General features: G+C 41.4%; 1 protein-coding gene across 6 annotated transcripts in view; it reads right to left on the bottom strand.

The window, feature by feature from the left end:
- Positions 1 to 13,115, bottom strand: part of kcnma1a (potassium large conductance calcium-activated channel, subfamily M, alpha member 1a) — a 692,064-nt gene that overhangs the window by 186,937 nt on the left and 492,012 nt on the right. For all 6 annotated transcript variants that reach the window (XM_067972546.1, XM_067972543.1, XM_067972542.1 and 3 more), the window contains exon 9: positions 4,683 to 4,774. In XM_067972546.1, the coding sequence (XP_067828647.1) occupies positions 4,683 to 4,774 (92 nt within the window). The remainder of the gene's footprint in view (positions 1 to 4,682; positions 4,775 to 13,115) is intronic.

The following is a 13,115-nucleotide window of genomic DNA, read 5'->3' as shown; positions in this document are numbered from 1 at the left end:
ATTAACACCAAGCACCATTCCCCAGAACCACCAAGAAACTTCACCCAGGCCTCTGTAGTACCTGGTAGGAGCTGAATAAGAGAAACTCGGCTGTGGAAAAAAAAACTATTAACATCCACTCTGCATCTCTCTCCATCCCCTCTCTTTAATGCCTGGCTGAGATTGGGAGCTTGTCACATGGGGATCTAATGTCTGAGATTGGGAGCTTGTCACATGGGGATCTAATGTCTGGCCATTCAGTGGTCAATCTGATGTGCTGTTAAGCCATGCAGAACCTCCAATTTTCAAGAGTCTCTATAATTGCTGTGGAACCCTAGAGCATTGGGAAAGAATCAATTTGAAATACCAATACAGACCAGATAGACTGGCGAGAAAAGATCAATTTTGATTATTTTATTCCAGATGGCACCAAAGATTTGTTTTGGAGGTTCACTGCCTTCCATAACTAAATGGAAGAAAGGTAGGAAGCTGAAGGGCAGTGGTTCTGGGAACCTGTAGTCACCTGCAGGAACTGATTCCTCGAGGGAAAGGTGAAAGCTGTGGCTATATCACAGAGTTGCCATCAGCAGCCCTACCTATTAACTCTAGGGTTCCAATGGTTTGTAAAGTTCTACAGAGGTATCAATTTCCACAACTGTGGAAGACAGGCAGAGCTTTATGGCTAAATGGAGACGTAGGCCAGTGAGCTGCTTCTGCACCACCACAGATTCAGACATATACCCACCACCAGACTGCCAGACATCTGACGCATACCCACAAATAGCCTGGCAAGACTGAGACACACAACTGGATGGGTCAGGGTTCAGTAAACATCCTTAAATTGTCCGGCATTGATTGCGAAATCACTTCCAACACAAGATTTCGACACACAAATGAATTCCCCCAAAGAGTTTGGGATTGATTTGGATTATTATCTGTAACTAGACCGACAGGGATCGGGCCTCTCCTTCCCTTCCCTTCCCTTTCCCCAGAAAGCCAGTGTTTCAGATACAAATTCACCACCACCAGATTGAGAGGGGAAACAGACCCTCAGTCATGAAAATCCACGACTGAAATTCAAAATAAAGAAAAAGAAGTATTCTTACCTTATCATGGAGAAAAACATTCGGCATAATACTGACTGCCAGGGGTGAACAGTTATCCCAAATGTGTGACATTTAATCCCCCTTCCTCACTTTTTAAAAGACACAGCACCATTTGAATCAGAATCTTCTGTATAATTACACAAAGGTGGCCAATTTGGAAAAGTTTGGGTTCTACACTTATGCTTGAGCACAAGGAATATGTAGAACTGAAACACCCCAAAATAATTGCTGGAAAAAAGAGCAATCTATTCTGTTCTGTAAAAAATATTTACTGAATTCTGCTTCAGGATCTTTATGATGGAAATTTTATGATGTTTGAAATCAGAAACCTTATTTCCATCAGAAGTCTCTGTGCTCAATAACATATTGTATGCAGGTGGCTAACCAGACATTTAAGATTGCAGTGTGATTCCTTTTACGATGTGAGGTGTTAAGAGTACTTTACAGTACACAATACACTGTTATTTTTATTCTCGCCCTGTAAAGCTGCTGCAGGATTTCCTCATTCTGCATTGAGGGGGTGCAGTGAGCTCGGCATCACTGAGACATGGCACCCTGTGAACATGCCAACTTGCAGGGAGCTCAGCTGGATGTTGGATGTTGCTGCCATTTCTGTTTTCTGATGAGCTGTGTGGTGCCCTAAATCCTGCACAGGTCAAAAACTTCATCACACTGCAGCAGCATATCACTCATGAGGTCTAAATGGACTACAAGATCCACTGATAGTAAGCTTCTTACTGGCACCAGCCTCAGCTTGTAAGGTGCTTTAAGCATAAAAAAATGATTCAACTCATCCCAAATCCCAAAGACAAACTAAAAGGGAATGGGGAAAAATAAGCCAATGGACCCAAACGTATTTTTGATGTCAGTGAGTTTAACTCACTCTGCTTGCAGTGTTATAGACGCAGCAATGATCCTCCATCACCATCAACATATATATATATGCCAGGCCATTACAGATGTCACATCCTGACAGCACAGTGGCTGACAGTTGTTGGATTAACAGTGCCAACAGTAAGCCAATTAGAAAACTTTGAGCAAGCAATTCTGGTTAGGAGGATTGACAGTGGTGGTGGAGAGGATGAGCACAGTCCTTCTTAGTCTAGAACCGGGCATCTGTTCTCAAACCAGTAATACTGAAAATATGAGTCCATATCTGTACACTGTCTGAGGTGGTGATAGGAAGAAGAGGTCAACTTCCTGGTGTTAGAACCTTAGTAATTTCCTGATCTCCAGAGGGGAAAGGAAACAGAGACACAACCAATGCCTGACAAACTTATGGTGGGTATATGCCCTGGTGAATATGTGGCCAATATCTGGCAGTCCATTTATTTATTTTCGCTGGGGTGGGGGCGGGGGTTGGGAGGCAACTATGTAACTGCACTGATCTGAGTTATCATAGTGCTTCAATTTGACAAATACTTCAACGTTTACATCTCGAGAGGCAAAACCAGGTTAAAACCCCCAGCGGACATTCCGACTGAGCAATAACATTATTGGAAACAGGCAACAGTCAAACACAATTAGCATTTACATTAAAAAGAAAAGAAAAAAAAATAACAGAAAGCCCAAACATTTAACACAAATAGAATAAACCAGAGTTACAGTAAATTAACGTGCAAATGCAGCCATGCAGCAGATAGCCCAAGGGGCGTACAGGTAAACAGCAGCTCCAGCATCAGCACCAGATTCAGCCATGCCTCCGTTTACTGCTCTAATCCTCGTGTCTTTGCGTTTAATGCATTAAAAACATAACTGTCTTCATAGAAAGTGCTGCTGGCTACCCTCCCGCTCTGTGATAACGACGGCGCCTCTTATAAAATGCAGCGATTTCAGAAGTTTCAGAAGATAGTTGAAGAGGAGACCTTGCTATATTTTTCTTCTTGTGTCAGTCTGCACCATTGACTGACTGCTAGACTGCACTAGCTTCATGGTAATATGATTTCATAATCTGATTGCAGGCTTCTTTTTTTTTCTAATCCTCAACACTGAATGCTGATAAATAATGACAGCTAACAAACTGCAAGCTGTCTTAATTGTTTAGACGTTCTGTTGCTGTGCAGAGTGAATGTTTATGTTGAGTGCTATATTGATACATTAAAATGAGAAAGTTGGAAAATAAGTTGTTTATAAAATGTCACTTTGCATCAACTTTCTCTTCATTAAAAAAAAGTTGTGATATATGAAAGACATGAACTGCAGCCAGCTATCATGGCTGAGGCCAGAAGCCATACTTGCCAGCTGTGGTAAAGACATTGCATGGCTGGAAATTACAACCACATGGCTTTATCTCCTGGGCAGGGAGTCTGAACGTTCTGACAACTCGTTCTCTCAACACTAGATTCCAAATGAAAACCAAAATGTTGGCCAAACATAACATATCATCAATCTTCTTCTGCTAATGGGGAAATGAGACTAAAAACAAAGGATGCTGACTTTCACATAGCGTTTCCTAGCTGTACAAGCTCTGATGAAAAGTCTAAGTGACTAAAGGTCTCAAAAACATTACTCTAATCATAAATTAAGAACTGTTTAATGGAATTTTATCTCCACCAGGCAGTTCATGTGCTGATGAAAGAGCCGAGTTTTAATTAGGTTGAGATTGAAAATCTGAGGGAATCCACAAAGACGAAGTTTAGCAGAAGCAACAAACAATGACCGTGTATAAGCAAAGTGCCTGCCCAGGCAAACAGGCTGCCGACAGAGACTGTAAAGCAAGCCAAGAGCATTTAGGAACTGAAGGGCTGGGAGTTGAGGCCTTCAAAGTTTGGGGGAGGGGAGGGGAAGGGAAGAGAAAGGGAGGGGTATGGGGATTTGACTGAAGATCAGGGCCAAGGTTTTAGACCACACAGTATCGCACAACTAAACACTGGTGACAGACAAGACTCTGGCAAGTTCTTATGAAATGGTTTCCATGGAAGAGTCACATGGATTTTAATGAAACATGGAAAATACAAGCTGCATGCAGAAAGTAAAGTGGATGAAAATATCTGAGCAATGGAAGAACTGACTACAAGGCCAGAATAAATATTTTTAAAAATAGGTGACCTTGAAATAAATCATTTTGATTGACACAAAGTAAATATGAAAATTAAGACAGTGATGTTGTGTTTTTTTGGTGAATGCCAAAATCAAGGAAGCTGGAACAGACTGGCTGCCATGTTTTCTCCTCAGCCTTTCCCACATGCTGTTCACTAATGAAACAGCAAGGGGTCCTTGTTTGAGACTCTCACCGACAAAAAACAATTAACAAATGTGACATGTGCCTTATTGTAGTCCAGGTCTCCAATCACAGTGTGACAGTCCTAGCAGTAACATCTGACATCACAGTACAAACAAAATATTAAATCTCTGTGGGTCAGAAGTCACCATTAAGGGGTCGAGAGGTCACACAAGCACACCTTGTTCGGTTTGACTTACTTTCTGCCTTGAGTCGCATTAAAAGTCCCTCCGTATTTCTTCCGATTAAGGATGAGAGCAGCAATTTCTGGTACGTAGCGAGCAAACATTGCCTACATGCATGAAACAGAAAAAGAAAATGGCATGCAGAGAGTGTTCTACTGCAGCAGAGGCAGCAGAGCCTCACGAGATACTTACTTTCTTCCATTAACCGCACTATAGGAACCACCATATTTCTTGCGGTTTCCTATTAATTCTATGATTTCAGGGACGTAGCTCGCAAACATGGCCTGAGAAGAAGATAGGAGACAGAAGAATAGACTAAAAAGAGAGGCCAAAGAGGGGGATGCTGTGTTCTAAGGTTCAGAAGATGTTCTTAAGATCTGAAACTGTAAAAGAATTAGTCAGATCTGTGAAGAAAATCTCAGCTCTGCTGAAACTAGAACTCACAAAGCAAAAAGGCTCAGCTTGCACAAGGGAAGGGTGTTTTTTTTTTAAACCTGAAGAAACTAGAGCGATTTGAAATTAGGTTGTGAAAGTATTTCACCGATTCGAAAGATGTTTCTGTAACAGTAAATAAACTACATTCTCTAAAAGAACAAATATGGCAAAGGGCTCAGAGAAGCTTGTGCCAGTTTAGTTTGTGAGTTTTAGGAAATTTTTTCAATGAAAATAATTGGACCAAAATCATAAGTGTTTTGAGGAAAAAAAAAGAACAAAATGTAAAAACAGTCAGAGCTGATTATGTAACAGCAAAACAAGTTCCAAAAAGTCTGCTCACAGGATTCAACATTAAAGGGGAAAAAAATGCAAAAGTAGTCAAGAGAAATTTCTATCTGCCATGTTTCGTGCAACAAACACTTTGCCTGTGGCAGGTTGCGTCTCAGAGCTGTAGCTGGATGAGACTCTGAATGGTGTATGTTGGGATCCACCTACAGCCCTCTTTGTTTCACAGCTAATATGGCTGTTCTATGACAAACTGTTCTCGCTCTCAAATTTAAAAAATTCAAATTTTAGTTTGGGGCGCCTAAAACTCATGCTAACAAGGGTGCTGACCTATACATAAAAGCGACAGCAAGATCGTGTTAACATACATTGAGTTCTAAAAATGATGCATTTGTTTCATCTCGCAAACATGTTTAGTTAGAAATTATACTTTGAAATGTATTTCCAGTACAAATGAACAAAAGCCATTAAGAATTAAACTGAAATCCAATAGTACGTAAGGTACAAATAAAAATAGATTAAGGATTCTGCGGAATATCCCTATTGGCTATGACCATTGCTGCTGCAAAGGGCAAATGGGGATTTCTAAGGGTAAAATGTTGATCATTTTAAAAAAAATTCCCTCTTCTTCTGAAGCAGCTGATGGATGTCGGGTAGTCGGGTAACTATCACCCTCCATTACCTCAATCGACTGGCTCTTCCCCATGTGTGAGCCTTTACAGTGGGTATTACCAGTCTGTCCCACCATGGGGTGTCACATCCAAGCCTGATTCTGTTCTCATCTGACGTTTGCTCTTTTTATTGGGGTCACTGCATGGTGATGACTAGTGGAAACTCTACCTGGTGGCCCCCGCCCCTCGCCCAGAGGAATTGAAGCTAATTGGAGCGCCATTATCACAGTTCTCGGTTTCATCAGCACAGGCCAAACCCGAGACCCCCCTTGGCCTGTATGACATAGTTCGACCTGGAGGGTCCTTTTACCAACTGAGCCATCGGGAGGAACCTAGATGAAATACTGACATTTTAAGCATTTATCAGCACGGGCTGTAAGATAAAGCATTATTATGGATTTGAGTTTCCTCTCACAGCTTCAAACACAAAGACTAGCGCATCAAGTCAATAGCAACTTTAGGCCCTTTTTGACTGAGAAGTAGAATTAACAATGACCATGACTGAATCAATGGGAAGGCCTCTTATCTGGACACCGTGTCCTTTTTAAGTAATGGTATTTCTATTGAAAAGTCCATTTAAAAGCGGATGCAGATGACAAATTAAGCATGAGTTATTTCACATAGGCTAAGTGACTGGATTGAATGCATCTCAGTCAGTTGTGGGTGCATGTTTGACAAGAACTGCTATTATTAAACCAGTATGTTAAGCGGACCTGTATCATGAATCATCACCTAAATGAATTTGAATGCATCATTCTTGCAGTTAAAATATATTAAATCTAAACGAGTGAGTCTAGTTGGTCCTTAAAAGTTTGGGACTCCATAGCCTGGACAATGACTGTGGCTTACACTGGTGAGTGAATGCTTAATGTGCTCTGACCTTTCTCTCTCTGCTATTTTAAAAAGGGTGTCAAAATAATTTTCAATAAACAGAATGTCTGTGGTAAAAGCATTCACCCACTAATATCACCATTAGTAATTTCTGGGTTCACATCAGTGACTGTTACTAATACATTCTGAATTGCTCTCATCCAGGGGTACAGGCTCTGTAGTGCACTCTATAACCACGTGTTTGTTAGCAATTGGAGAGGGACAGAGGGAGAGGGCTCCTGAAACCGCACTAAAAATCTAAAACATCACTTTTATTAAAAGGAACAAATCACATAGAAAGGGATTACGGTCAGTGGCATTTGTACAAATCATTTCACAAAAACACAACGGCTCAAAACACCAACTTGGCACTTTAACATAATGTAAGACAAATACTGTTTTCTAAATTATCTACATCACTGAAAGTTTTTCATAGAACTTGTTTTAAAATGAGAAACAGTTAAAATTCCATTAATTTTTCACCAGATCATTTTAACACACAAAAGATTATATAATTCCAATTATAAAAAAATGATTTATATTTGCATTCCTGAACAATCGTGTTGATCACTGAGTTTAAAGGCAACTTTACCCTACTTAAAGAAAGTAAATGTATGAGGAACTGGGTGATGCAGTGTGGAAACTGGCTTTGAATCCAACCCAAACTGGGTGGCTTGAGACTCTTGACCCTCTGCTTGCTGTATGTGGCCCGACACAAAATAGATTTGGGTAGTGCCAACCTCGCTGCCTGTGGATACTGGCACGCTGAACAAAAACTGTCCATAAATCAGGACAAAGAGGCATAAAAGCTGCCCGCCTTAGGCCACAAAGATAGCAGTTGTGTGGGAAAATGAAAACATTCCCAGTGGCTCATTTCTAAGGTTTAGGGCTGGGGCAATGTCGGAGTGATATGGTCATCTCAATACTATCATTTCCATATTTCATGAAAATAAAATCACGATCAAGAACAGACAGCAACATGGGAAGAAAATTAGTGGTGGTCTTGGCACCTTTCCACAGTGTGCGCATCAATTTAGTTGAAGTAAAATTTACATTTATACTTAACTTTTATGATTTTAATTACTTAAAATGAGCAGTGCAAGCAGATGATGAGCTGTGGGATATGATCTATATCCCACTCAGCTGGTAACCATAACTCACTTGCAATTGTTAGCTGTGAGTTGTCAGGCCATCTCACTATAGGAAATTAATCGTATTTCACAACTCAACACATATCTTTGATTTACGTTACACCTGGCTATGCTATAATCGAGCTTGGAATGCTTAATGGCAACCCTGGGCGTTTAAAGTGGAAAATATTCCATTGCCAGCACTGATATTCACCCATCTTAATGAACATTAAAATTCACCATTTTTTATCCCCGAAGTTGTAAATGTTCATAATTGACTCTCCGATAAAATTCTCTGTCATCTGCTCTAAGCCTCTTACTGATGGGCTGTGTAGGGATCCAGCTTAATATTACAGGCAATAGCATTCTCAAATCTTCAGTCAGAAACTGTGACGAAACTGCGTGGGAAGCTGCACCTGCCACTGGATAATGTATACGTGATTGGTTAATCAGTTCAAGTTCAGAGAGGGGCAGGATCCATTTGTAGAATTATTGCATAAAAATGGACAGAATTAATTGAATTGGTTCTCTGGGGTCTCCTGGATAGTCTGTCCCCTAGAAGGATGCTCTCGTGTCCTTTCTATCCATAGTGACCGCACGGATGACGGAAAGCACGGGAGGTGGGCTGAAAACTGACCATCTACACAGCGTGCCTGGGAGAGAATGTGATGGGTAACAGGAGGCGTAGGTAAGATTTCCAGAGGCAGGGAGTTTTACTTAGGGGAGAGGTGGGGGAGGAGCAGTTTCATCAGTGTTATTTAAAAAAAATAACTGCACCGATAATATATTTTTGGCGCCAGCAGCGGAGAGGTTCCCGGGGCCAATATTTTTTTAAATTTAAAATATACTAGTGGGTCTCCCATGGTGTTGCCCACAGTTTTCAGAGGATAAACCTGGACTGGATTTGATCGCCTGAGGGGGGTCGGAGAGGAATTTTCCAGAGTATTTTTTTCTTTATTGGCCCTGAGTTTTTTCTTTGCCTCTTCCAGGAGATTACATGGCTGAGGGGAGTGGGGGGAGGGGAGGGTGAGGGGAAGAAGTGTTTAGCCATTATGCTCTGACCCTCATGATGTGGGGCAAGCTTGATGGACCAGCTGGTCTTTTCCTGCCTGTCAATATTGTATGTACATACGCTGTTTTATAATGACAGGAGCATTAAACAGTGTACTATTCTGCTAAGCTGGAGCTGTGTGTAACCAGTGTGTCCCTTTAAGGCCACAAGGTCTGATTGCCATAAAGACAGGCCTTGAAGTTAATTGGAGGCCAATAGCTCTTAGGTGGATGCTAAAATAAATGACAGTGTGTTCACTATGGCAAGAGAACTTTCTCTGAAACAGTCCAGAAAAAAATATATTTCAAAAAACGGTATAAAATGAAGGGATAAAATATAAAACAATCTACAGGAACAGCCTGCCCGTTAGTTAGGAACTTCTCCACTGTGCTGACTGATCTCAACAGTGTCCAGCTTGCAGGCTTAAACTTTAATGCGGCCACTCAGCAAAACTGCACGTGAAAGAATTAATGGCATCCCCCTGCTGTTGAATAAAATATAGTCCTTCAACAAACTGGACTTCTTTACAGCGCAGCTGCACAGAGTGAAGGGTAGGGGGCCGAGAGGGCCCACATTTCGCAGTAAATTAAAAATAAATAACATTTTTTAAAAAGTCTTCAAGAGGGTAGAGTCGCCTTTGAACTAACTTATTAATGAGTTAACATGTAATTTCCCCATCCCTCACGATTAGGTTGTTTTCTGTGATGCATAAATACTAAAACTATTATTTGGAATTACTGTGATGCTTTATTTTATATTTAGATACACAATGCTTCAGTGTGAATTTTGTTATGTTAGCAGAGCAACTGTCTGCAGACTGTCATTTTCCAATTCTAAAACCACATTCTAATTTCAAATAATACTGTAGTTTATAAAGTAAAGCATTCCTCATTCCACTTTTAAAATTAAGTTACTATTTATCAATAATTTTAGAACATTGAAGATTACGTAGTCCTCTAGTTTTGAGACTCTGGTTGTCTTAAATCTTAAAAGACCATCACAGAATTCCAATGCAAGAGCATGACATAGAAGAAAATGTCTGATAATATATAGTTTAAGCATTAAAAACACTCTGGGGATGAATAGCTCTGGCTGCTTCATGCAGAATCAACATATGGCAAGGACAGTGGGGTGCAAACACTAATGGTCCTAATCTTCCTCAGTCACACATCACAATTCAATGAACCCCCACTGTTTTGCCTCTATGTTGTCCAGAAATTGTTTGAAAACCTGCCAAGGAATAGGTAACAATAAAGGCCTCTTCTTCAGTAAAAACAGTGCAAATGTAATCAGCACCAGGACACTTGTACCAGTAATAATTCTTGTGGGGTCGATAATGTGATGGTTGGTGCTGGTAATGCAGCTACATACTGGGCATGGGTAACCCGCATTATTGGGCATCGAGACCTGCTGTGCCCCCTCGTGCGGTCAGATAGCACTTGTGGTCTGAGGACCTGTACATCGGGCGTGTATTGAGCAAAGGAAGCCCCAAATTTCATTTAAATTAGCCGACGGCCCAATAATGTGCTCTCAAGGCCTGAACAGCACTGCAATTGCTTGGCGCCCTTATTAAATGGCTGCTGGTTGGTCGGACCCTTCATCTAGGTTGGGTCTACTTCTTAAAGGGCACCCTACTTGGTAACTGTAGCAAGTAACTTAACACTGATTCAGTGATTTCTCCACTTCGCTGTTCTTTTTGCTTTCACTACTGAAGTTATTCAGACTTTCTTAATGCTACACTCCACCTCCCTTTTGGGGGTGCTTGCTAAGGGAATTGTCCAGAGCCTAAATAGGACCTAATGGTACTGATGAAAGGTCATCGACCTGGAACGTTAACTTTTGGTTGTTTCTCCACAGATGCTGCCTGATCTGCTGAATGATTTCCAGCATTTACTGTTTTTTATTTCAGATCTCAGTGCTTTGGTTTTGTCCACTGGACATCCTTATCTATCTGCAGGTTCTGGAGAAGAGGAGGAAGCTTGTTGGGGCAGGTGTGTTTACACTTTACTGAAGATGGGCCCATCCTTATGCTGCCACCTGTGTATTAAGGTCAAGCAATTGTGCCTGAATATATGAGGAAATGTGCATGTGGTGACAAAGAGTCACCAGTGAGGCTGTGGCAAAAGTGTGCAGTCTCCTGCAGCCAGACCTTGAAGCCACTTTGAGAACAGGGACAGCTCTCGGTGGTTGTCAAGCTGACCACTGCCGTTAGTATTTACACCACTTGATCCTTCCAATCAACAGCAGGGGATATTTGTCAAATCTCACAACCAGCGATGTATAAATTCAGCCTGCAGGTAACAGGTACATCGTTTGCTCAGGCCACAGATTTCATTAATTTCTCCATGGAAACCAGCCAACATGAAAGAGCCCTGCACTTTTACAATCTGGCTGGTTTCCACATGGTGCAGGATATTATCGATGTCACATGTTTGGCCACATGTTCCTCAGCACTCAATGCCATTCCTTTTTTGAACAGAAAGGGGCTCTACTCCATCAGGGTAAAAGCACTGATGTAGCAGCAATACAGGGTGCCCTGCCAAAATATGGGCATGCCTGTGCATTTGCAATGTAGGTGAAAAGTTATCAGAGTGCACTTCATTCTCCCTCTCTGGTACTCCACCAAGTTTACAATGAAGTGCTGTTAAGATGCAGTGTGGGGCAAGATTATAAAATTCAGCGAAGTGTAAGCACACTTACTTTCAAATTTCTTCCTCACCTGGTCCCAGGAACTGGCCAGAACTGAGATAGCATTGACTCTTCCAGCAAACTTCATCCAGGTTGATCTGGCACTGTTTTTTCACTGGAGGAAGTCCCTCTGCTTCAAAAACGAGCAGCCTTCCCTGCAGGACCTCCAAAGCTGCATTTCTTATTTAATCGACTTGCTCCAGCCATTTCTCCTTCTAGCAGGACAGCAGTTGCGGGTGGCTAGCAGTCCTTTAAGAGCTGCTGGCACGAGACCCCTTGACCCCAGTGCACTCCCGACCCATCACATGCTGCGCGCTGGGAGCACCCGCGAGATGATGCAGATTTGCCGACCTCACATTCTAATGCAAAGGTCAGCTAAGAACGCAGTAGGCATGTGGAGCACCTGATGAGCAGAGATCCCACCCATCACCACTGTACCAGGATCAGATTATCAACCCCATAGTTTAATGGTGCTGCTAATACATACTACCAGACACTGGGAGAGGATGCCAATGGTGAATCAGAAAAATAAAACCTAGTGCCTGATTATTTGCTCTATAAAGGTGATAGTGGTGATGATACCTTTCCAAGATATCACCGGATAAATGTCTAAGTGTTGAGAATTTTCTGTTTTCAGGACTATTTACATTACATTTCCATTTGCAGGGCTGAATCCCATTCTTTCTATCTACACAGTATGAATCAGATGGATGCACTGCTACCACATGCGGTTCTTTCCATTGCACTAGTTCTGCAGTAAAATGGCCAACATCTTCTTCCAAACAAAAAAATCCAAGAGAGTTGGATAGAATAAACTGAACTGCGTAAACAAAAGTTTGCAAATGGCTTCTCGTATCAATCCGTATGCTAGTGTTCAATGTTTCAGAGCTGTTGTGTCCCAACTATAAATATTAACAGTAGTTACATAAATTTGACTCAATCCAATTCCCAAGGGGCACAGGCCTGCAGCACAATACTGCCCAGAATTTGCAATAAATTGGCAACTCACTCCGAAATCCCACAAGAATGTTTGTTGTGAAAAATGGAAATGTCCCAGATTTTTTTTTACCCACCATATTGTCTTTAAAGATCTAGGCACTTTCATTCAAATCTCTCTGATCTTCCACTCTGTTTAGAATCTTATAATTTAGGGTATGCTTCCATTCACCGTTCTTTTCTCCAAAACAGACTTCCTGTTTCTTTACACTGAATTGCATCAGCCATCGAACTGCCCAATCTGCTAACCTATGTCATTCTGTAATCTCCTGTGTTCCTCTCACAGTTTGCTGTTACCCCAATTTGATATCATTAGCAAACTTCAACATCATTCCTCTTTTGCCAATGCTAAAATCATTTGGTTCAATGGTAAAACAAAAGATCGTAGCACAGATTCCCAATGGATACCACTACCCACATTGTGCCAATCCAAAACCCAACCATTTAGCCCTTACACTATGCTTTCTGTCTCCCCAAATATCTCTCTATCCATGTAACT

This window comes from Heptranchias perlo, chromosome 36 (genome assembly GCF_035084215.1).
Source record: "Heptranchias perlo isolate sHepPer1 chromosome 36, sHepPer1.hap1, whole genome shotgun sequence".
NCBI classification, from domain to species: domain Eukaryota; kingdom Metazoa; phylum Chordata; class Chondrichthyes; order Hexanchiformes; family Hexanchidae; genus Heptranchias; species Heptranchias perlo.
The sequence above is the reverse complement of the archived record's forward strand: the minus strand, read 5'-3'. Positions and strand labels throughout refer to the sequence as shown.